Source organism: Podarcis gaigeae (genome assembly GCF_964106915.1).
Source record: "Podarcis gaigeae genome assembly, chromosome: 6".
NCBI classification, from domain to species: Eukaryota; Metazoa; Chordata; class Lepidosauria; order Squamata; family Lacertidae; genus Podarcis; species Podarcis gaigeae.
In genome coordinates this window covers 58379568-58405606 of record NC_139682.1, presented here as the reverse complement: position 1 = coordinate 58405606, position 26039 = coordinate 58379568, and the positions used below count along the sequence as shown (strand labels likewise).

At 42.5% G+C, this 26039-nt stretch overlaps 1 protein-coding gene across 1 annotated transcript in view; it reads right to left on the bottom strand.

Moving 5' to 3' along the window:
- The window catches only part of C8A (complement C8 alpha chain), a 33444-nt gene extending 13287 nt beyond the window's left edge, over positions 1 to 20157 (bottom strand). Inside the window, exons 1-5 of the mRNA XM_083742748.1 lie at positions 19803 to 20157; positions 6110 to 6206; positions 4985 to 5129; positions 2083 to 2221; positions 1411 to 1600 (exon numbers count right to left, since the gene is read on the bottom strand). Coding sequence (XP_083598874.1) covers positions 1411 to 1600; positions 2083 to 2221; positions 4985 to 5129; positions 6110 to 6206; positions 19803 to 19918 — 687 coding nt within the window. The 5' untranslated portion in view covers positions 19919 to 20157. The remainder of the gene's footprint in view (positions 1 to 1410; positions 1601 to 2082; positions 2222 to 4984; positions 5130 to 6109; positions 6207 to 19802) is intronic.
- Between the last annotated feature and the right edge of the window lie 5882 nt (positions 20158 to 26039).

Genomic DNA, 26039 nt, shown 5'->3' with positions numbered 1-26039 from the left:
ATTTTATATGAGTGGATGAAGTGCCTGTGTGGTTAGCCTCTATAATGAGCCTGGGGAACTTCTACTTCTTTGGCCAATCCTTGCCTCCCAGGGAGCCCAGTTTGGGCCACGAGGCCATTTCCCCTAAAGCTATGCCCATTTCCTGATACCACTGTGTGGGAGGACGGGCTTAAATCCTGCATTGGTCACATACTCCTGTTTCCAGCAGGGAACAGGGCTGCGCAACCAAGGCATCAGGATTCAATCTCTGTTCATCAGCTGATGAGTGGGGCTGAAATCCTGATCAGTCTGGGTTTTCAGAAGCCTCAACCAGGAGCAAGGGGCTGGTCAAAAGCCCTCTGCAAGAGCGCTTTCAAGAGGATTGTGCATGGACCCCTGTGCAGCCCACAGAGGATTCAATCAGAGCTCCATGCTCTTGGTCAGAGAGAAGAGAGCATCTTCTCATGCAGCCCTCAGGGGCTTTGATGCTGCAGGGAACTGCTTTTCAAGAGCCTTCCTGAAGACCCTGGACAAGCAGGACCTGCAGCAGCGAGCCCTCTCTTCTCAGCTGGAGTGTTTCCACACATCTGCCGTTCCTTCTTCCTCCCTGCTCCCATCCCCCTGATTAAACATGTGATCAGGAGGGGCATGGTGGAAGAAAGGAGACTACTTCACAGATCTGTTTCCACCATTTTTTGATGGAGGCCACTGTTTCCCCACCCCAGTGCCCCAGAACAATGCCGGAGTTCAGGCCATTTCAGAAGATACAAAATGGGGGCCAGGCTGCCAACACAATCACTGACTGCCACTTGCCAGAGGTGTCATGTCACCTGCAGTGGCAGCAACCCCTCAACCCCCCCCCCACTAAAAAAAAACCACTTAGGAGGCACAAAAGAAAAGAGCTGTGCTCCTGTCACTTCTAATGATAAGCCTTACCACTGGGAAATGGTAGGATAATTTATCCTTCCCCTGGAGAAATCAGGTCTCCCTGATGTCTCTATACTCAAGTAGGAGACTTTTGAGAAGCCATTTGTGCCCAGTGTATTGAGGGGTATGCACATCAAAAGCATTGCATGTGGTGTCCAAGTTTGGTAGAGGAAAGATGCATGGGGGCCCCCACTGGTAAGTGTCTTACAGATAAATCTGCTAGAAAGGATTCAGAGGGATCTGCATATGCTTCCGCACTCACATATTATCTGGTTGATATGCGGATAATATGTAATAAAGAGAATGCTCCCCCCCCCCCCAATATACAACACCTAAAACTGGTATCACATGCTAATGTGATATTCTGGACAGTGGAAAATTTTAAAAGGTAGCAGTAGATGGTATGGAACTTCAGAGGAGCTCACGTGTTGCAAGGGTCTATATTTGGCTGAGGTCCAATTGCCCACTCAGCCTTACCGATAATGTTGGCCTACAAATACTTACAAGAAACTGATAGTAGTGGATGTTATATGGCTTTCGGAAATATTTCTCATCATCCCCGTAATACAGACGTTCACATGCTGCATCATACTTCAATTCTCGCCATTCTCCATTATAGACAGATTCACACTGGCCTCCATAGAATGTAGGATCATACACTATCTGTGCCTCTTTTTGTGTAAGGATATTGTATCTTTCAGGAGCAAAAGAGACAGGAGCAGGCATGTAAGGAGAGTTTGCTAGTGCTCTCTCTCTCTCTCTCTCTCTCTCTCTCTCTCTCACACACACACACACACACACACACACAGAGGGAGAGAGACTCTCACTTTCATTCCATACAATCCTTCTTGTTGCCTTCTAGGCTCATCAATTGTAGTTTGAATATAACAAACCACAATTCCTGATCTGAATTTAATGCAGAGTGAGGGATTGTGGTTTGTTTTCTGCCAGTGCTCATGTGGAAGAGCAAAACAGGAACAATTGGCTCATGAGTTATAAGACAAAGTCCATGAAAATAAATAAACACATGGACTCCTATTTCTCTCCTTTATTTAAGAAGTTTTAAAACTTGGGAGTTCTCTAAACTACACAACATAGCAAGTTAAAATTAAAGAGAAAATTTCCCAATGCTTAAATCATGTGTAAGAACCATAGTACATGGGTATGGCAGCTCACCCCTGTGCAACTTTACTGATCCCGGGGACTGGATCCAGATCATCACAGAATCTTTCTGCATCCTCACAACTTGCCTCATCAGATTGATCTCTGCAGTCCGGTTCTCCATTGCATACAAGGTGGCGTTTAATGCAGCGACCTGCAGCGCAGATAAAGATTTGTTATCCATTTCTAGAATCCATGTTTGCTCTAGCTAGATAAGGCTGGACTTAATGGTTCACTTAAACCAAATCACAAAGATAGTGTAGGACCTTGCTCAGGTTGTGCTGTTGTCACTTTCTAACTGAGGAGGAGGTCTTTGTGAAGAATACTCAAAGAGAAATATGTTGAGAACAAGAGTGGCTTTGTGCGTGTGGCATGGAATTTCCTTTCCTATTCAGAGTTCCCAGTCAAATGCAACAAGATATCATATACAAAATTGCACACGACCCCAGGTGTCTTTTTATATCGACAATGAAAAGAAGAAGAGTTTGGATTTGATATCCCGCCTTTCACTCCCCTTCAGGAGTCTCAAAGCGGCTAACATTCTCCTTTCCCTTCCTCCCCCACAACAAACACTCTGTGAGGTGAGTGGGGCTGAGAGACTTCAAAGAAGTGTGACTGGCCCAAGGTCACCCAGCAGCTGCATGTGGAGGAGCGGAGACATGAACCCGGTTCCCCAGATTACGAGACTACCGCTCTTAACCACTACACCACACTGGCTCTCAGCACTTAGAATTTGAATTGTTATGTCTTCACAAGCTACTCTGAAGTTAATGAGTTTTGTTTTGCAACCAGTTGCCAGTACCCCTCAAGGCTGGTCTCCTGAAGGCAAAGGAATGGTTAATCCATACCCAAACAACAGATGTTGCTTTGTAGGGCCCTATAAGGTAAGGTCATCAGATTTTTTTCAGTGAATCCGGGGACACTTTCCAACTTCAGTCAGAATGGATGGATTTTGTCAAGAGACTGATTTGTAAATCTGGGGACTGTCCTTGGGAAACAGGAACGTCTGGTAACCTTACTATAGGGGCCCTTTTGTCACCTGATTATTTCTGGGCTAGAAGCTGTTATAACACCTTTTAACCATACCTGCAAAGTATCACTGGGGGGAAGCAATGGGCAGAACATACCTTGCTATGCTGCAGGATGAAGCAACCATGAGAAGATAGGTGAAGTAGGAATGTGTGTCTGCAGCAAGGTTTTTAAAAGTGTTGGTCCTAGCAGAGGAGTAAATGTTTGGACTCAGTTTCAGGCCTGTATTGGCAACTGGGCCTCACTTATTGGTGGCTTAGAGAGAGAGACCAGCCAGGAAACTAGACAATAACTTTCTTGTCTCTCTTAAACAAAAACAAAACAGCAACAGGGAACTTTAGACTCCATCCATAAGCAACGTACATATGAATGCAGGAAACTGCCTGATAAGGAATCAGGCCATTGCTTCATCCTGCTCAGTATGGTCTACATCAGCTTTTCTCAACCTTGGGTTCCCAGATGTTTTTGAACTACAACTCCCATCATCCCTGACCACTGGCCATGCTGGTTAAGAATGATGGTGGTTGTAGTCCAACAACATCTATGGAACCAATGTTGAGAAAGGTCTATACTAATTAACAGCATCAGGGTTTCAGGCAGGGTCCTCTCCCAACTCTACCAGGAGTTGCCAGAGATTGAACCTGTGATGTCCTGCATTCAAAGAAGATGCTCTACCACTGAACTACAGCCCCTCACCTGTGCCACCTAGGGACTGAACTATATAGCGACTGAATTTGTTGAGATTCCTGCATTGCAGGTGGTTGGACTAGGGACTCTTAGGATTCCTTCCAACTCTATGATTTAGTGAACTACACACTCTTTACAAGAATCTCCTGTTCAAGACCCTTTACTGTATTCTTTATCATTCCAGACTTTGGACTTTGGAGATCTCTCTTTGTATGAATGAAGGAAAGCACATTGCTTCAAGGGTGCTCCCAAAACTAGTTGCAGAAAGAATCCTGAAACTTTCCCTGTTCTCTGCCACTGCGGTAAGACAGGAAAAGCTTTAGCTGGGCACCTTTTCAGTTCTAAATAATGGATTATGAATAGACCGTGTGCTTCTCCTTGTCAGGTTCACTTTGTCAAAGCTCCCAGGATGCATTTGTTATCCCTGCTTATGGTTTTTAAAAACAACTATAAGCCTAAAAGTCTCTTGCTGCTACTTTTTGGAGAAATGAACACTGTCAGCTTAAAGAATGGGCTGGCGCTGTGATGTTGCAGAATGTGCTCGAGAAATTTGTTGCAATAGTGATGGCTAAGGCACGAACACTCAAGGAACATCCTTAAGAGTAGATTCCTGCCTTCTCCTGCCTTAGTTAGCAGTGTGGGAAGTGTTCCTGAAGAAAAAGGCAGGTGTGGCTTTTCACACAATAACAACAGCTTTGCCATACAGCACTCAACCTGAGTGAGGAGCAGACAAGAAGGCAATTGGTGTATCAGTGGCTCAGCAAATCTGTACCCAGAGGGCATCATTTGGGCCATGGTCCAGGGTTAGCTTGGCTCTGCAGCTGCAGATTTGCAGATCTATTGTTGCAAGCACAAAATGTTGCACATGTGGAGATTGGCACAAATGAGGATACAGTGCAGCTGGTCAGGCAGTCATTCCAGAATCTGCATGTGCAGCAGAGCACTCTCTGCACACATTGTCCTTTTGAACACATGCAGGTAGGTACCTTTGGATCAAGCTCACCTCACGCTACTACATGATAGGGCTGGCTGTGGCAGATCCTTAGGTGATTCCTTCTTTCCCTAGATGTCACTGTGCCCCACTTTAACTTTATCGCATGGAACAGTAGATCAGTACCTTTTCCGCATTCCTGAAATGGGTTAATGGTGTGAAGGAGTATCACTGCATCAGTTAATGGATCTGTAATGGCATCATACTCACCAGTCTCCTCACACCGAAAATCAGCTCCACAGTCTTGGCTCACAATACATTCTCCTGCTGACTGGCACGCAACTTCATCCCAAAAGTGGCCGGTACATATGCTCCCCTTGTATTTGGCTGGCTGTTGCAAAGTTCGATATCTGTGCTATAATATGCATTGAAAATAAAAATAAAAATGGATATTTGCCATAAATTATATATATATATATATATATATATACAAAATGATAAAATTTGAATTAAACATCAGGAGGCAATAAAAACAGATCTATACAATATATTAACCTAGCAAGAGCAAGCATTAATTATTTAAGTATTAAAAATGTAAAACAAATTAAGGCTTTATCAGTACAGCTATGCCTGCCAAAACCAAAAAAATTACTTAAAACACAATTTGAAGTTCATAGGGAAGAAATGTGAAGGGATGAAAAGGTTAACAACACAGCAGAAGTATTTGCAATTGACTTTTTCCATGCCTGTCAAATCATTCCCAATGTCTTAAATGGAAGAGTAACTTCATTGGTTGATTAAAAGCCAATCCAGTCATGATAGAATGTCACATGACTGAGAGTTCTACTGTATGTGTATACAGACTACTTGTCTGTGCAAGAGGCTTGCCCCGTGCACTCCATGTGTTTGTTGCCTTGCATATATGAAGCTGTCTCCATTCCAGCAGGACTCTTCTTATATTCTTCATGGGCATCCTGCATTGTTGAACTGCTAGTCACATAGGCCACACTCCATCTCTCAGCTTAGGCCCATTGGTTTTAATGGGCTTGGGTAAACATGCATCTGTTTTCAACTGTAAACCACTGGCTTGTATTCAGTGTAGTGTTAAGTCACCATTCTACCAGCGCAATGATTTTCACTTATGCGATGGGACACACTTCCCCTGATGCACCCCCCTCTCAAATCTGTTCCAGGGGTTCCCTAACCCTCTGGAGAAGATTTGGGGAAGGCATGGGTTGTACAAGGCAGAAGAGGTGGGAGGTCCCATTGTGCCACTGGAAATCCTTGTGCCGATGGGACTGAGGTTGGATACTGCCCTTTGTGTTCAAAGTTTGTGTCTATTTTCGCTGCAGGCAGCTATAAAGAACGCTTGGCTATATTAGAGTGGAGCCTTACTTTTCTTCCTTGACAAGGGAAACATTCAGTCCATCCTGACCACTGACTTAGGCGGCAATCGATGGGAGCAGGTGTTCCAGCTTGTCTTCTTGCTCTCCTGAGGAGAATAAAAGTGATTGGCAATGCTGAAAGTCCCTATATTGCATGCTCCCTGTGGAAATCAGTTTCAGCAGGATACGCATGGCTGCAATAGATTTAATATCTACAGCTGAGGGGCCCCAAGACACCTTTTGAAAGTGAGCACCTCTCAGACAGTCCTGCTTTAATTCGGGCCTAAGCACTGACTACAGGAAGTGGGGATTTAGACAGGTTCCTGAGTGTGCCTAAACCTTTTCCTCCTCTTTCCCTTCCCACTGAGAGAGAAAATGGGGGGGGGGGGGGGTTGAAAAAACTTAATGCCTAGAAACAGATGGAGCATTCCTCCACCCTCACAGAGCCCAGCAGGATGTCTGGTGAAGAGGTGGTTAAACTAGCTTCAGTCTCCCCAGCCTCTACATCTTAGGACCACAGTCTTATTCTCAAGGCCCCCGGGCAAAGAGCAACTTTTAAGAAATTAGACTCAGTTTACACACTTACACACACACACACACACACAGAGAGAGAGAGAGAGAGAGAGAGAGAGAGAGAGAGAGAGTCAATTTTACAGTGATAGAAATTTATATGTGAGGTTTCAAATGGACTCCCATGACATATTAGTAAATAAATGGTTGAAGTGTAATTATATGTGTTTTGATGAAAAGCTGTTATTTCTCAGCAGTCATAAGAGAAAGCACCAAATACTTGCAAATACCATATTTCCTCAATGCATATATGTGGGTGTCCTTTGTTGATGGTCACCAAATGTAAGAAAAATTAAACTCAGTCCCAATCCAGCAGAATAAATCTGTTTATGGAAGTAGGCATCTCTTGGGGCAGCCAGTGTGATTGTCCACCTTCTTATGTGCATTCCCAACTGGGGCCACCTGGTGATGCACAGAGAAGCCTGATGCAATTAGAATTCTAATGGGAGTATATTCACTGCCCACCACCCTGCTGCATCCCCACCATCGAGCCACATTGCCACCCACATGTGGGAAGATGAGCAGCTGCGCACCTTGCTGTACATAGAGGCTTCTTGGGTGCTTTTGAAACCTGACCATGCAAAATGTTGCAGTGTGGAGTGATGCTGTTCAAGATTCCAGCCACTCCATCCCCCCACCCACACACTCCAAAAACATCCCATGGACACTGAGCATCCTCAGGTCTCAGTGGGCTGTTTGGGGGTTCCCATCTTCTTCTCTCCCTTCTGAAAGCCTTTTGTATGTCTGCACACCTTGGGGTTCATCCAAGCCTACTGATGTCACCCTCTAATGCATGGCTCTTGCCCTTTTGGATATGTAAGGAATGACACTCACCTCTGAACATCAAAGTCTGATGGAGTGATAAGAAAGCAATGATAAGGTGGAGACACCCAGTTCAAAAGCCAGCAAGTTCATCAGTACTTCTACAGAGCTCTCTCTAACCCCACTTCTGCTGAAATGATAGTACATGGTAGGGTGATTACACCGTGTCCCCCCATTTCAAAAGGGATGAGTCAATGGATTTCTAGACCGGAATGCCACCTTCATTTGTAATCCAAGAGTGAAGATGCAAAAATATTTCCCAGTACTAGTCCTGGTGATCATCCAATGTTTATTGGATGGATTTTCCCTCTAAATTGATTTTTGAATTCTGAATTTATTGTTATTCACATTTTATACTGTATTTTATGCTGTTTTTTTGTTGCATCAATTAAGTGTTTTAAATTTGTTGTTAGCCGCCCTGAGCCCAGTTTTCTGAACCAGGAAGGGTGGGGTATAAATAAAAAAATATTATTATTATTATTATTATTATTATTATTATTATTATTACTGCTTCAAGAGCAACTTAAACTTGCACAGGTGGTAATGGAAGATCAATGTGTGTAAACATGCCTCTGCATGCAGGTTGCCCCTCAGTGGGTCAGAGACTATTATAAGCACAAATACATATGGATGTTACTGTGGGGTCCTATTATGTGCATAAATAATTTTGGATGTTAATTTCCTCCTCAGCACTAGGGGGAAAATATGACTCAGTTGTGTTAGGGGAAAGAGCAGCAAAACAACCTGAAGCACAGTGGAGAGATGCCAAAAAATTAGAAGGTTACAATCAAATCCTGTTTTTGGCTTCTTTCACAGCATCTCAGCACCAAAGTGCCAAGATAATGACATTTCCAAGTGCACGGCAGCCACTGCATTACAACAGCAAAATAAAATTAAACAGCAATTCACATTTGGATAATGCTTCAAAACATGTAGGTGAAACGAACAAACGTCAGTATGTGCCTGATTTATGCTTCAAGGGATGAACTACATGTCTACAATTTGCCCGCACACCTGAAATCAAAAGCAGTTCTTAGTATCGGGTTTGGGGCTGCATTAATTGTTTTACTGTTAATCCTGCCCTATTGCATTCTCCATTGGTTTAACTGGATAAGAGCAAATGTGATCAGTATACGTATGAGATGCATGTGGGAAGCTGTTTGCTGTGATAAACCTTTAGAAGTTCTGTCAAAACTAGTTCGTTTTTGGTTTTTTCCACAATACACAGTTGGCTATTTGAGATTTTCCTTTTGCACACACTAAGGGTCTTCCCCTTAGTTTGTCTCATTTTGGAGATAGAAGATTACACAGCCCCAGCAATGGCTATATAGTTAAGGCAAGTGGTCTTTTCTGCATTCAATCATTTTAAAGCCCAGCTATTTTATTCCTTAAAAAATCAAGATGATAGGTCCCATCACAGTATGCAATTGTCAAGGAAAAACTATTTAGCAAAAGTTGTAATCTGGTGAAAATTATCATGAGGATGCTTTCGGTTGCAGAAGTTTTTTAAATGGTCAAGTGAAGACTTGACATTTTCCTTCTATTTTTGCGACCATCCAAGTTTCTCCTTTTTGCCAGTTTATATAATGCCAAATGTCTGAGAGTATTGCATTGGTCTCCCTTCTACTGGTCTGGTGAAAATACACTATGTATTCCTAAAGTTGTGAGTTTTTAAAGTCAAGGCTTAGAAGTATGAACGCTGAAAAATTGTGTGAGGAGCACAAAACACACAATAGATAAGTGACTTTCATGTTTAAAAAATGGAAGTGGTTTTACTGTGGGTTTCTATTGATGAAAAGATTGGGAAAGGCTGCACTCATCTATGAACAACAAATTTTAAAATTTAGATTAGATTAGATTATTATATATGTGATGTTACAAAAAGTTGCCATAGTTGAGATATTATTCCTAATTAAACCTCCAGTAGAGGCATCCCTCATTACAACCTGATCTTATGCAGCCCCCAAACCAAGGGCATTGTACATCCCTGGGGCTAAGGTGGTGGAGAGACTCTCTGCTTTCACCATCTCCATCTCCTCCTCCCTTCCCTTGCTGCCTGATCCTCCCATACCTTTCTGACAACTCTGGATTTGCTCCAGGTGAACCTAACCCTATCTGGGGCTGCCTTGACCCAATGCAGAAGAGTCCTAATTTGGCCCAAATCATGTCCATTTGGTTTAGGATTTGCAATTTGGCCAGATATGTTGCACAGCCCTAGAATACCCTGCAAGTGTCCTGGAAAAACTGGGGCATCCTGTTTTTTCTTACAAGAGGGCAGCAGCCATTTAGAGCACCATGATCTCATGTACGGTAATTTCACGCTTTCTAGGGAGTGAAATTACATGAGATTGTTGAATGGTTTCTTTAAATGTAAAGGTTCATCATTGTTCCACCTGATGTGTATGTCTTTAAGGGGCCGGAGCAAGGGCCTGAGCAAGATAACGAGACCCAGCTTTACAGCTGTGAAACATAGCAGGTGCTGCTGAGTTGCATTGATTAAGGTGTGTCAGCATTTGGATGTAGTATATAAGGAGCAGCACCTAGCTTTCCCATTACCCTGGGGGTTGGGTTGGTGGTTGGGTCTGGTTTATTGTTAATGTATTTAGTGTATAAGGAGTTTTTGTTCTTTTGTAATTAAAACCTTGTTTAAGTTATTTTTGAGTCCCTTTCTTTTTAATGCATGGTCTCCCCAGCAAGCTCTCTGCAGCGCTACCATACTGCAAAAAGCCAACATCTTTGGTTATGGGCCCAGCTGCTGAGTGGATGACTGCATATTTTTGGACTCTGAGAAAGGTTTGAAAACTCCTTCTCCTGTTAGTGTAGTTTTTGTGGGTCTGGAAGATTTCCAGAATGGTTGACTGAGTTCCTGAAGCTGAGAAGGTTCTGGTCTTCCTACAGCTAACAGATGAGAACTATAGTTTATGGTCTTTTCGGGTGGAGGCCCTTTTGACCTCTAGGGAAGTATGGACCTATGTAACTGAAGACCCTCCTGACCCTGTAACTAATGCTTGGTCGAAAGGAGATGCAAAAGCCAGGGCGATAATTAATTTGGCAGTCAGCGACCAGCAAGTAGTCTATATAAGGAATAAGAAAACTGCCAAAGAAATGTGGGACAGTCTTGCAGCAGTGCATATTAGAAAAGAGTCAGCGTCTGCATTGACGTTTTTCAAGCAGCTGTACCAGACGAAGTTGCAGCCTGGTGGTGATTTGGCAGCACACTTGAGACGTCTGGAGGCAATACGCTGTGAATTAATTCGAAGGGACATGGAGATACCTGATATTCAGTGATATTCAGTATGTTTTTATCATTCTTTGTTCCCTTAATAAGGACTTTGATGGTATAGCTAGCCAGATATCTGCCGTTCCACCAGCACAATTATCTGTGGAAGGGGTAATGGCAAGATTAATGGGCGAGTTGGATAGAAGGGAGGCTTGTGCCATAAGCACTCCTATTTCCAGAAGTAATGAGGAACGCCATATGCAAACTTGTGGTGATACAACTGCATTTAAAGCTGCCAAGTGTTGTTGGTTCTGCAATAAGCAGGGACATTTTGCGAAGGACTGCAGAGCCAAAAGAAAGCAAAGTACTCCCAACCCTGTTTCTGCTAGTCAGTCACGGTTGTCATCTCAGCAGCCAACATCGTACCGTAAAGACAGAAACGAGCCGCGAGCTTTTCATGCTCGGACAACAGGTCATAAAAGAAAAGGTGCCAAGTGGAATTCTTTTATTGTGGACTCAGGAGCTTCTCACCACGTTTGCAACAATCGAAGCTTGTTTATTTCTTTCGAAGAGGAAGTTGGTAATGTACATTTAGCCAATTCACAAGTCTTGCAGTCACTTGGCAGAGGTACTGTTAAACTTGACTCTTTAAACATTACAATAGCAAATTGCATTTACTGCCCATCAGTGGACAATTTATTATCAGTAAGGTGTTTTGCTCGTCAAGGCATAAGTGTGCGTTTCTTAAATTTAATGTGTGAGTTTTTTGAGGGGAACAAACGTCTATTGTATGCCCGGGACTCTGATGGTTTATATAGACTGTATTTTCGCACCTACTCCAAATCGCCTATAAATTGCAGAGCAGCACAGTCAAGCCAGGGGTTGAGGAATGTAAGGCCACATTCTGGGTGTGTCCATGAGGTGCACGGAATTCTGGGACACTTGAATTTTGCTGATGTAATTAAGACAAAGAATATTGTTAATGGCCTCAACTTAAAACCATGTAAATTCTTTATGCAATGTTTATCCTGTTGCAAGAATAAGATTTAGGTTGCACGCAAGGGTAGGTGCTCAGATAGGAAAGTAACTGAGCCATTTGAACGTGTACATTGTGATTTAGTTGGGCCACTCCCACCATCATTAGGAGGTTCTAAGTACTGGCTTACCCTCATAGACCAGTATAGTAGATATTGTTGGACTTATGCAATATCTGAAAAGTCACAAGCATTTGAGAAGTACAAAGTTTTTTGCAACTGGGTAAAAACGCACTTTAACAAACCAATTAAGAACCTGTTTTCTGACCGGGGTGGGGAATTTGTTTCTGACGATTTTGAGAAATTCCTGGAAGCGCAGGGGACTACTCATGAGTTATCTTGTCCCCGAAGTCCCTGGCAAAATGGGCTTGTTGAAGTTGTGCAGCGTGACCTGCAAGCAGGGGTTAAAACTTATCTGCACGATGCTAATCTGCCCAAAGACTTTTGGGCTGAAGCGCTTAATGCATTTTGTTATGTCAGAAATCACAGTTATCATTCTGGTTTAGATGTCACCCCCTATGAGAAGTTGTTTAAAAAACGCCCTAATCTGAAATACCTACGCATTTGGGGTTCAGATGTAATTATGCATTATCCCGCTAAGCAGAAATTGGGTGAGCGTAGTGTTCAGGGAAAATTCATGGGATACCAGCAGGGGGCGTACAGAATTTACATACCAGCAACTGGCAAATTTCATATTACCAGAAGCATGATACAAACTGTAAATTGGAATGGAGTTGCTGTTTTCCAAGATACTGATGGGTATAGATAATACTGAGGAAGAAGAGGAAGAAGCAGCAGCAGGGAATAATAGTGCTTCTGAATTAACTGAAGAAGACAAAAAGCCTGTTGAATCTGATAATTTGTTTGATGATTTAAAGTCACAGGCACCCAAGGATAGGTTAGATTCTCTTGAGTTTTCTGATCGTGAGCTTAGCCTACAGGGACCTCTTCAATCTGACAATGATGATTTACAACCTGAAACTAGTACTTCACTTAGTCCCATTAAGTCTGAGGAGTCTGACTCTCCTTCTGGACTAAGACGTTCAGATAGAAAGAGGCAGAAGCCACAACGATTTGCAGATGAACATTTTAATACTGTGTATGCCAATAAGGTGGTTTTTGAGCCAAAAAGCTACAGTGACGTTCAGAATTTACCTAAGCACCAAGCTGTAAATTGGTATAAAGCTATGAACTCTGAGATAGCTTCTTTAAAAGAGCATAACAATTGGTCTCTTGTACCACAAACCCCAGATATGAGACTTATTGATTCAAAATGGGTTTACAGAGTTAAAATGAATGACAAAAATGAAGTTGTAAGGTACAAGGCAAGATTAGTTGCTAGAGGTTTTCAACAAATTCCAGGCGAAGATTATGATTTGTGTTATTCACCAAGTGTAAAATATGAAACAGTTCAGCTTTTGTTAAAAGATGCATCACAACGAGGACATTCTGTTTATCACCTAGATATAAAAACTGCATATTTGTTTGCCGATTTAAAAGAAGAAATTTTTATGCGTGTTCCTGAAGGCATAGACGCTGCTGAAGGTTTGGTATGCAAATTAAATAAATCCCTTTATGGTCTGCACCAAAGTGGAAGGAATTGGCACCAAACTTTAGCAAAAGAATTGCTGGATATTGGTTTTTCACAAGGAAAGGCAGACAATTGTGTGTTTATAAAGGAAAGGGCAAACTCTGTAACAAAAATATGTGTGTATGTAGATGACGTGTTAATTTCTACAAAAACTAAACAAGAATATGAGCAGGTAGTTTCACAGTTACAGAAGAAATTTGATGTGGTGGAATTAGGCATAGCTAAAAATTTCTTATCCATGCAAATTGAGAAAGGCAAAAATGGATCTTTTCTGGTTCATCAAACTGCAAAAATTGATCTTGTTGAAATGCTACATTTAGAAAATGCAAATGGGAAGGAAGCGCCTATGGTGTGTGGTTTCACCTTTACAGATGAAGATAAGCCATTTCCTAACAAAACGTTGTATCGTTCTGCTATAGGCAAGCTAAATTTCATTCAAAGAATCTCAAGACCAGATATAACTTATGCTTTTCACTTTCTGGCAAAATTTGTGGAAAAGCCTACTACACAATGTTTCTCTGCTCTTAAGAGAGTGGTAATGTACCTTAAACATACCAAACATTATAGGTTGCAGTTTACGTCAAGTATTGACAAAGGTTTTGAAATTTTCTGTGATGCATCTCATGCAGTGGAACAAAATAATTGCAGGGGTGTGTCTGGTATGGTGTTTTGTTATAACGGTTGTCCATTTGAATGGAAGTCCCAGACACAAACCATTATTTGTCTCTCCACAACCGAGAGTGAATTATGTGCATGCGTTCAGGCCACTCGTGATGTAGAATGGTATCTGCAAGTATTTGCAGACCTACAGATGCAAGTAACACTACCAGTAAAAGTTTACCTTGATTCCCAGAGTGGACTTGCTATCCTATGTTCAGAAACCAATACGCAGCGCACCAGAGTCTTAAGATTACGTTTGGAGTTTGTAAAGAAATTAACTGCTGACGAAATGATTGTATTTGAATATGTCCCAGGTGATAATCAAATTGCGGACATTTTTACAAAAGCACTTCCAAAGGTTACACATGAAAGACATGTACAAAGTATGCTTTATGTTTTTGTTCCACAATGATGAACCGCAGGGGAAATGTTGAATGGTTTCTTTAAATGTAAAGGTTCATCATTGTTCCACCTGATGTGTATGTCTTTAAGGGGCCGGAGCAAGGGCCTGAGCAAGATAACGAGACCCAGCTTTACAGCTGTGAAACATAGCAGGTGCTGCTGAGTTGCATTGATTAAGGTGTGTCAGCATTTGGATGTAGTATATAAGGAGCAGCACCTAGCTTTCCCATTACCCTGGGGGTTGGGTTGGTGGTTGGTCTGGTTTATTGTTAATGTATTTAGTGTATAAGGAGTTTTTGTTCTTTTGTAATTAAAACCTTGTTTAAGTTATTTTTGAGTCCCTTTCTTTTTAATGCATGGTCTCCCCAGCAAGCTCTCTGCAGCGCTACCATACTGCAAAAAGCCAACAGAGATTGCAGCGCCCAAAATGGCCATCATCCTCTCATGAGAAAAAACAGGAAGATGGAGTCCCAGAAGATGGCATCCTGTGTTTTGCCTTTGATGTGTTGCCTTTGATGTGTTGGAGGGTATGCCCTAGTATAGACAACCCTACATCTTATGCCTTTAAGATCCCAGTCTATTGCTCACAGATATTGTGATTGTGTATCAAAAGCTGGATTCTGTGTGTGGCAGTATATGTACATTAGTAGATGAATGAAGGCTGGGCATCCATTGGAGTTTTCGTTAGCAACTATACCTGGAAATGGCGGTGTGAATAGGCACACATAAGCCTGTCCATTCAAAACAAAATTAACTGATTTTATATTCCCATTGTTGAGGTATAATACAGAGTGCATTACTCACTCTGAATTCTTCCTGATCCTGTAACAAATTCCACATAAAACCAGGAAGCATTAGGCATAAGGCCAAATTTAACATTCAGGGCTAGAATGGATAAAAATGCATCAGAAATTCTCCATGAAAATATACTGTGTCCTGTGGGTTTCCTTTAAAGCTCAACAAAATCAATAATAAATTCCAATGCAAGCAGATTAAATGTGTAGATGCAGATGAATTAAATCCATTCCAATCCAAGTAAAATAGGCTTTTAAAAACAGTGCCATCTGCAATACAAACAACTGTTGGGCAGTCTTTGTGGCTTCAAAAGCCAACAGTACAGTACTGTAGCTAGAATGCTGGACTTGGGCCTGAAAAGTTGGCCTGTGAATGGTCTTTGGAAAGTTACTATTTCCTGCCTTCCTCCCTTCCTTTCCTAAAACTGGTGGACTGGCAATCAGCTTCACAGGGCCCATACACAATACATGACATCAGCTGCTTTTGTTACCCATCCTGAGCTGAAAGGTAATTTCTAAGATAATGTTTGAAGCTCATGGAAACACTTTTTAGAGTGATCTCTTGAGCCTTTCCATTACACGATAACTGCAACATTCTCCAGAGATATCCGACAGGATTGTGTCGGATCCTGTTCAACTCTGAAAAGGCAGGATGGGTGATTAATCCCCATTAAATCTTTTCAGATGAAGGTGCTCACACGATTCCTTTGAAATGCATGAGCCAAACATGACCCAAGACACAACCATTAATCTGGGCTATGGATTCAACAAGTTAGATAGATAGCCTGAGAGCCTGATAGATAGACAGACAGACAGACAGACAGACAGACAGACAGACAGACAGACAGCATATCTGCTGCAAGGAGGGTGAAAATTTAGGACTTACCCAAATAACAATGCAGCTAGCACCATGTGCTGAGTTGTAATTTATTTTAACCATGTATAACCTTTTTTCCCTCATAAAAAAGTAAGGGAAGCTAGCAAAAAAGTCAAACCATAATTCAATCGTTTAAAATATCAGCTGCAAAAAAACACTAAGGAGAACCGTAAAAATAACAAGACAGAAGCAGCTGCAGTAAAAGTTATTCCAAAAGATGCAGATAAGAACTAATACAATAAAGCAGCCATCCACCCCAAAGAAACCTTTAAAAGGATGTGTTTCTTTGCTTTTTTAGTAAGTTCTTGATGGCCATTAAAGGAGAAGTGTGGCTGTGTTTCCCCCAGAAGCGACTGCCTGAGTGCAGGTGAAGCCATGGAAAATGCTTTCTCCCAGCCAAGTAAGTACATTTCAGGGGATGCTGAAACTAATGGCATGGGAGAGGTGTTTTTTCCATATTTCATTTAATGAGCAGCTACCTATTTCACATTCCTCAAACCAATGCCTGAACTGAAACCCAAATATCCATTGCAAGGTGCACTTTGCTGAATTTTGTGATTCACTTATCCAATGTGCACCAATATGCATACAAAAGTGAAAGTAACATGCAAAATTGCACTGCCTTAGGGGAAACTGCTTCAAACAATGTGCATACTAGTCAAAAGTGCATACAAAAATGTGTTTATTAGGAGGAATTCACACTAAACTGCTAATGCATTTTGTGAGGAGATGGTAGATGATAGATAGATGATAGATAGATGATAGATAGATGATAGATAGATAGATAGATAGATAGATAGATAGATAGAGAATTGAATCTAAGAGTGGAAAAATGAGAAATTGAGAGAACTGAAACTGACAGATTCACCCATAGCTATTTAAGACATAAAGGCGAGCCTCAGTGAATGGACTGACCTGAGCAGGTCATCTGTCCATGACCATGGAACTATATCATTTTCCTCCACCCTCAGATTACCCTCATCCCATCCAGCACAAAGTCCAAATCTTGAGAGGGCACTGCTGAAATTATCTGGGACAGACCCATGTTTGCCATGGCAGACATGAACTCCTGAGCTGCCCCTGACAGAGAATTTTGGGCATGGAATATCAACATCCCCCAAATGGGATTAGGACTCTGGTCTTGTGTTTCTTGAGCAGGAACAATGGCACTCTTATCTCCCCCTGCCCCTCCCCATGCTGCATGGGAAACCACCTTTGTATCTTGACAAGACTTAAAAAACACTGTGTGATAGGAGAGGAACATCCTCCATATGCTGTCCTTTACTAAGTCAAACCCACTAGTCCATCTCAGAACCCACCCACCCATGAGGCTAGGTGGGATGGCCACCTCAGTCAGCATCCCCTCAAGGGGTGGCACACCTGTTCTGCTCCCCAGCTTTGCCACTGGTCTCCCCTGCCTCTAAGGGCAGAGAGGGGCTGGTGGCAAAGCTCTGTGGAATGCTGAAGGGCAGAGAGGGGAGGCATTCCACCATCCTGCTTTGCCACTGGGTGCAGATTTCACAGAGAGACTGACACAGTGGTGTGATGGGGCTTTGCACTGGTTTCTCTTGAAGGGAAGAGCTGGAGCAAAGCCCCGTTGCTGGGCAGGGGTGAGAGAACCCTAAATGACAACCACCCCAGTGGGGAGGACTTGTTACAGAGTTTGTGCCCCCATCACAGGGTGGCAGTGGGGAGTTTCACCTCAGGTGCCCCTGGTCCATCAAGCTCAATATTGTCTACGTTGGCAGACAGCATCTTTCCAGGGTTTCAGACAGGCAATCTCTCCCAGCCTCTGCTGGAGATCCTGGCAACCAATGGGCTACTGCCCTTCCCCTAAACATCTTGGTTCAGGCCCTGGTGTCTCCATTTAGAAGGATTCAGTATTAGGTCATGGTGTGCCTGGGATCCCCAAGATCCACTGTTAGTCAAATTAGAGCAGGAATGGGGAACCTGTGGTCCTCACATCAGACCCAGCTGGCAAGGCCAATGGTCACGGCTAATGGGAGTTGTAGTCAAACAACATCTGGCTGGCCACAGTTTCTCCACCCCTGTAGCGGACAACATAGGGATGTATGGACAAGTAGTTTGATGTGATATAAGGCAGCTTCCTATGTTCCTATGACATAAGTATCTTGCTATTGGAATGAGGAAGGGAGGGGGAAGAGGGCAAAAGTCCCAGTGAGCACAACTAAAGAAGCTCTTTGTATCTGTGGCCTTTGTGTTTCCCGCATTGAAATTCTGTCAAGTGACTAACAAGAGCCTGCAAGCTACAACAGTGCGAGGATGTGTCCCTTTGGGGTATATCCTCTAAAAGGAGCCTAGACAAAGAACAAAGCAAAATATGTATTTTCCCACTGTGAGACATAGCCATGATTTGCATCCTACATATTCCATAATAAGGAACACATCTAGTTTGATTATTCATTGATGGAGAAGGGGAGGAGATGGTCCCAGAATTACTTGTTATTGTTGAGTTTCTGACTAGAGCTCCATCATTATCGGTTATCATCTGTTAACACCAACAAGCAGAACAAAACAGCAAAGACTCCTAGGGCACCTTAAAAACTGACACTTTATCCTGGTAGGAGTGAGGTGTTGTAGGCTAGAGCCTGTTTTGTCGTGTGACAGACAGGCTGTTTTTTGCTTAGGAGGCTGTGTAATTTTTTTCTTTTTCTTTTTGCAGGGTTATGGTAATACTACTGATAATTAGAAGAGAGATTCATCAGAAGCTACAGAAGAAAGAACACTAAATGAAAAACTCAAATGCTCAGGAGATGAGCCTGTGGATATACATCAGTTGTGTGCAGGATCAAATTGCAGGGTGTCTGTGGACAAGCAGCAGTCAAACAAAGAGAGAGGGGTGTAGGGGTGTGGGTGTGTACATATATTGTGGTGGTAGAAAGATTTGATGCCTCTATCCTTCAGCTTTCCGAAAAGTATTCAGTGAGTTCACCTTCACCTAGATTTAAAATGTGCTTCTTCATTATCCTGCTTTGTTTGATAACTTCATCAAACATCAAAAATCTGTTCTTTATTTGGTTTCTGTAAGGATTACTAGAATAAGCCTTCATAATTAAATGTATCTTTTCTTTCCTCTGCCTCCCCCCTCCCTGCGTCTATATCCCAATTATTACTGATACCACTTTTTGATCTTTCTACATTATATTTCCTTTGGTCCAGTTTGCAATTAGCAGCTTGGGAAAAACCCCATAGAGTTTCCTTTAATACATGATTTAAATACATACAACCCAAACCCACACACAACATTATTATTTATTATTTATTATTTATTATCCAATAGGATATTGAAAGAGAAGAAGAAACGGCATCTTGATATATTTTCTCTCACTTTTGTCTGAATTACTTCATTATCACCGAAATAATATGAAATACCGTATCAGCTCATTGTGTTATGAAACAACGGCAGTTTAAAAGCTGCATATCAAATTAGAATATGTGAAAGATGAGAACTGAGGAATGAAATCTTGAAGAAAAAATTGTAGTGCAGAAGGAAATGTATTAAAAAAGGTATAATTATAAGACTTCAAATGGTTCATGTTTCAGCCCTCTCACCATATTGTGATGGGACTATTGTATAAATCGTTTTCTGCTAGCTGCTTAAAAGTAATAGGACCCACATGCCTCATTCTCAGTCTGAATTGATGCACTGACCAGATAGACAGCAATTTCTATATGTAAGGCAGTATCTTAAATTACATGGAGATAGACTTACCTCTGGGATGGCAATCCTGTTAGCTTACTGTGTGCTGCAACTGTATCCTGACATGATAGTAGATAAGCTATCCAGAGAATCATAGGAGGAAAAAGCCTACTCAGATGGAACCACATTTTCTTTTAATAAAAACAAATGCTTTTCATTTTTGGTTTGGAAACCTCCAGGTACCTGTTTTGGAGAGTGAGCTTTTTAAAAAAGAAGGTTGCACCCTGAGCTCTCATAGTATTGTGAATCATTAACAAAAGGCCCAGACTATAATCTGAAGGACATCACTGTTTTGGAAATAGATTCCCGAACATTGGGCAAAGGGGGAAATGGTTGTTTGCATGCTAAAGTCAATGCAAGTGCTATCAGTGGAACTGAACTGAAACCCTATGAGTAGCCATTAGGCAAAAATGGTTTCCTTTATAGAAAACTCCCCCTTGTTAAGGGAGCCACATTAAAAAATAAAGTTTTGGGTGCAGGTGGTTGGTTATTGTTTGGTACATTTTCAGCACACACAAAAATCTAAGCATGCAGTGATATCAACCAACTAAAACAGGATTAGACAAATTCATGGATAATATGGGTACCGGATGCTGCTAGCCATGATGACTATGTTCTTCCTTCACAGCTGGAGGCAGCAATGCTTTTGAAAAGCAGTTGCTGGAAACCACAGGAGACGAGAGTGCTGCTTGCGCGTTTCCCCACAGGCACCTGACTGGACACGGTGAGAACAGGATTCTGGGCTAGATAGGCCATTGGCCTGATCCAAAAGTCTGTTCTTATGCACTCTGCATGTGTGAGGCTAAGAAAAGGGAAAGCAATGTTACTGTCTTTTGCATCCAGATACTAGAGGATTTGTTCTCATTTTTCTCCTTTCTACACTGAGCTTTTAACACGCTGAGCACCTCCAGAGGCAGATGTTGCCTTTAACTATCATTAACTACCCTGAGTTGTCCATGTTGGTTAGAAAAATCTGGCTGTATGTAGAAATCAATGCATGCAATCTCTACATATGTATGCTTTGGGAGCTTGGTGGAATGCAGTAATTGAGTAGCCTGAGCCATACAATTTAACAGTGCCAAGAGATCTGGTGCTAGTAGCATTGCTTCCTTTTCAGTCAGAAGCACTGAACCTCATCCTTGACACAGTATCAAATTTACTCTAGCTTAGGCGGCTGGAGGTAGCTGCAGAGATGAAAGTATAACTTGATCTTTTAATGGCCTAGCATTCTGATTTAGGACACTGCCCAGGTTGGTGCTGTGGGCAGGGGGTACTTTTACGCAACATAACTTTCCAAGACTGTTCTACAGTGGGTGGGCTGATGATCACGTAATCACACAGCTGCCCTTGGTACACTCCGAACACTTGGCAGGAGAACGCTAAAGTCTTTTATGAGCTTCATAGAATTGGAATGGATCCTGAGGATCATCTAGTCCAGTGTTTCCCAAACTTGGGTCTCCATCTGTTTTTGGACTGCAGTTCTCATAATCCCTGACCACTAGTCCTGCTAGCTAGGGATGATGGGAGATGTAGTCCAAAAACCACTGAAGACCCAAGTTTGGGAAAGACTGATTTAGTCCAACACCCTGAAATGCAGGAATATGCAGCTATCCCTTACGGGGATCAAACCTGCAACCTTGGCATTATCAACACCACGCTCTAGCCAGCTGAGCTATCCAGCTGAGTTACCATTTGGCAAAGTTACCTTTTGGTAAATGGCTGTCTGCTCATGTCATGGGAGCCGCTAACCAAGTATCAGTACATGTGTCCACTGACTGATTTATTAAAAAGTAGGGTGTGAGGGTCCGGTCTATGTCCACATCATTCCTGCTAAACCAGGAGGCCTGTCCCGTTTAAGCTCAGATGAGTCAGGAAGGGAGAGTGATAAGTAAGTTGCTGAGGTTGTCTTTTTTATTCCTTTGCAGTTGATTCCTGACATTCAAACCAGTTCAGTGCTCAAGCCCTGGTGAAACCTGACTCAAATGAAGCCAAGAATGTATTAAAATGCCAGTTTGTTGGCACTGGATATGAGTCATCCTGCTACAAAAATACAAAATGATTGCACACACCTTTAACTCTTTAAACCATCTAGGCCTCATTGGACCTCTGCAAAGTCACCCACACTTACCACCTGGCAACCCAGGGATTGTCATGTGGGAGAGCTTTGCAAAATGGTGCACTGCATCTTACGGAAGAATTCACTTAGGAAAAACAAAATGTACACAGTACAGGGCCCTAAAGGAAATGGCAATTCATTTCCCCCCCATTGCCTGTCTCAATAAAAGAGTTTCTAGCATCCGAGGCAGAGTGAGTTATTGCTCAGCTCATAACGGCTGTCATGTTTGCCTACTCAGTCACTGCATCACTGGGATCTAAATCTTTGTTTTCTAAAGCAATTTGAGAGAAGAAAGCGGCAACTTAAAATATGAAATTCACCTTTAATTCTATATGCTGAGTGAACCCCAGCCATTGAGAATCTCTCAAGTCCAAAGCCTGACCGACCTTTAATATAAATGACTGCTTTGCACAGTCAAATGCCTCCCTTCTCAGCATCTAGAGATATTATAGAAGCATTATATCCATTTTCCGCCTCCTGATAGCAGCATCAGAAACATACCACATGTGATTAAAGTTATTTGTGGATCTTCTTCTAGAAATAAGGCTGCGGACAGCCTTGTGCAATCAAGCACATCTCCAATTTCAGAGTGCTGGTAGGTAGGTCATTGTAGTGTGTGTGTGTTGCAGGGGGCAGGAGAGGGTTAGAGCGATTTAAGCAGCGGAGCAAATTGCGGGTAAAATATAACAAGTCTCCCATTGCAAGGTGTTCCATATTGAAAATGATAGTTAAAAGTTATACTTCCACATACGTAGAAGAAAATGAGGAGCTGAAGTAGCCTGAAATACTGGGTGGATATCCTGCTATCAATCTGGCTGGCTGGCTGGCTGGCACAATGACCTTCAAGAGACTGTCCTCCTAGCTCAGTTTCCCACACCAAATCCAAAAGGCATAAAAAGAATCCATGCATGGTCACAGATCACAAAATTGCTCCCATCTCGGAACAGAATGTCATAAAATAAGACCCGTACCTGGATGAAACTTCAGATGTATGAAAGGAACAAAAAGGGAGAAGGGTGCTAATTCTGTCACACTGGACAGAGATCACGTATCTTGGCACAATCCTGGTAGCCCTCTTACTGCAACCCTTTGTTTGCGATAAGCATAAAAGGCAAACAACAGCTTTCAGTGGTAGCCATCAGTCACTAGAGGCACAGCCCTAAAGAGCCTTATAGGATGGCAGGCAAGAGAAACAAATGGGGAATGACTTAGATGTGAGGCAGAAGGCTTGAAGCTACCTCCACTGACTCATCAGAAATCTTGCATCCAAATGGCCCAGTTCTAGAGCTGAATCCTGGGAACCAAATATCACCCCCCCACACACACACAAACACCCCACACACTTTGCTGTGGTCTGTGGAAATGCAATTCTTTTTGTTCAATGTGTGGATAAATGCTATTAGATAGGACTCATCCAGACTTCCTTTTGTGCTCCACTTTCCAGGTACAGGTTTAAAGCTCTGTGTCTGAGCAGGGTGTGGTCCCCCCCCCATGCTTTCCCTGGGGGGAAAAAAAACATGGTTTACCACTGAATTGGAGCAAGTGGCGATCCATGGAAAACTCATTTGCCATTTGCTCTGATGTAGTGGTAAAATACAAGTTTTTGCAGGGAAAGCACCAGTACTATCCTCTATCTATCTATCATCTCATTCGGAGCACAGATTTAAAGCTCAGACTTGTGCCTAGAAACAGAGTACAAAAGGAAGTCTGGATGAGCCCATCATTATGTCATAAGAACACAGGAAGCCACTTTATATACTACATCAAACTCTTCATCCCTATAGTCCACATGGTCTACACTGACTGGCAAGGGCTCTCCAGATCCTAAGGCAGAGGTCATTCCTGGCACCTACTGCCCAATCCTTTGGGCTGGAAATGCCAGGAATTGAAACTTGGACCTTCTGCATGCACTACACGTGCTCTGCAACAAAACAATGGACCCATTCTCATGACCACAGCTACCCATGTAACTGGGTGGTTCCACATGCTAGGCATGTTAGGCACACGACTAACCCTTGTGCTCATATTGTTCTCATTTGCAGGTCGACACTCTTGATTGACCTGGGTTGTGAAACTAAATGGTAAAACAATGTCAAACTGCAGGAGAGATAGTTATTAAAAGTTGTGCAGGGAGAAGGGTCCTGCTTTTTTGCAAACCCCCCCCCCCATGGTCTATAGAGTATACTGGCACCTTTAGTGAAACCTTTAGTTATCGGGTAGCAGACTTGGGACCGTACCACGAACCCATCAGGAGGCATTGCTAATCCGAACAGACAATACGAGGCTGGATGAATCAGTGGTATGACTCATCAGAAGTTGCATTATGGAGAGTGGTATGACTCAGCAGAAGCCAGATTCAAATGCTTTCTTTGCTTCTCCCGTCTGGCCTGTTCAGGAGACAAGAGAGGAAATAAAACCAGGATATTTAGGATTTGAAGTGCCTATTAGAAAAATTGTGGGGCGGCTCAAGTTGGTTGGGATTGTCCTGGGCAAACTTGGGAAAGGTTGTTATCTCAAGGACAGCCCTATCTATGGACACAGCAAGCAGCATATCAGAAGCATTTGGTCAGGCATAGGGGAAATTCAGTGCAATTGACAGCCCAAAAAACACTTTCCCATTTGTTTTGGTTTTTTCATTGTCCTGTTTGGCTAGAGCTCTCTTAAAAATTGCTGAGGGGAAAAATAATAGATGTGCAATAAATTTTATTGGTCTGGCAAATAATTTATAAGTTGGCCCAGTAAAAGTTTTCATTACCCACCTTGTCTGTGTTTAACTTAAGGATCAATAAGTGCTGCAGATATTCTACCCCCCCCCCTTCCTTCCTCAAATGCTGGAGGAATTACATCAAAGAAACCCAATATGGGTATCGCTAGCTTAGCTCACCCTCTAGTGGAGATTTGCAGCCAAACCCTTTTCAGACAACAATTTGAACATGACTGGCCCTACCAAACTGGGATGAAAGGCACCTGCGGAAGGTTGGTGGAAAGCTGCAAGCGGGACATAGGAGCCTGGGGTGCAATCCTGTGACCCCTTCGGCAGCCATTCCCACTGAGCTCAATGAAACTTTCACTCAATAAAATATGCATATGGTTAGACTGTAAAGGCTCTTCCACAAACACAAAATAAAACAGTTCTTGCTTCAACAAGGTTTGTTATGTCCACATAAAATTTACATTCAACAAAACACTCATTCACTTGGTTTATTTATTGAGGGAACTCATAAAACTGCTTGATCAAAAGAAATTCCCCAAGTGGTGTGCAGATAGCATTATAAATAAATGAATGAAATGGCTAAAATACCTAAACCAATTAAATACAAATATGCCTAAAATCATCATTTATCACTAAAATCAAAGGTAGAATCAATAAGACACTGAGACAAATGCAAGTAACAAAATTAAACATCTGGATAGGCTTGCTGGAACGGACAGGTTTTCAGCAGGTGTCTAGCACGCAAAAGGTGGCATGTTCAATTCCTGGCATCTCCAGGTGGGGCTAGAAATGTTCCACACCTGAAGCCTTGGAGAGCCACTGCAGTCAGTGTAGACAATGCTAAAGGAGATGGGACAATGGTCTAACTTGGTATAAAACAGCTGGAGGGGTAACAGAGTGCCACCACACTCACCCTGTGTTCCTAGGATAAATCCAGGTGGACCTGTAATGCTTGTCTCAAAATAAAAGCAAATACTGCAAGAGCAAATCCCTTTCTCCAGTTAGGATGTCCCTCATCTCATTCCACACATCAAATTATATATTGTGGGCTTTTGCCATTCTCATGAGATCAATGTGTTTCAGGAATGACATTGATTGTTATTTTCAAAGGAGCACACAGTCTTGCTGAATCTTGTAGTAAAGCTCTCTTCCATTATGAGTCAGGCCTCAACAAGCTGATAAGTCAGTTTAGGAGTCCTTCCATAAAGCAAGAGGACAGAGCCATAGTTCAGCAGCAAACCATCTCAGAAGGTCCCAAGTATCATCTCCAGGTAGGGCTGGAAATGTCCCCTGTTTGAAATTCTGTAGAGCAGCTGACAGTCAGGGTAGACAATCTTGAGTCAGATGAGCCAACAGTCTGACTCAGTGTGAGGCAACTTCCTATGCTACTCCCTTCCTTGAAGTATGGGTCCTACTTTCC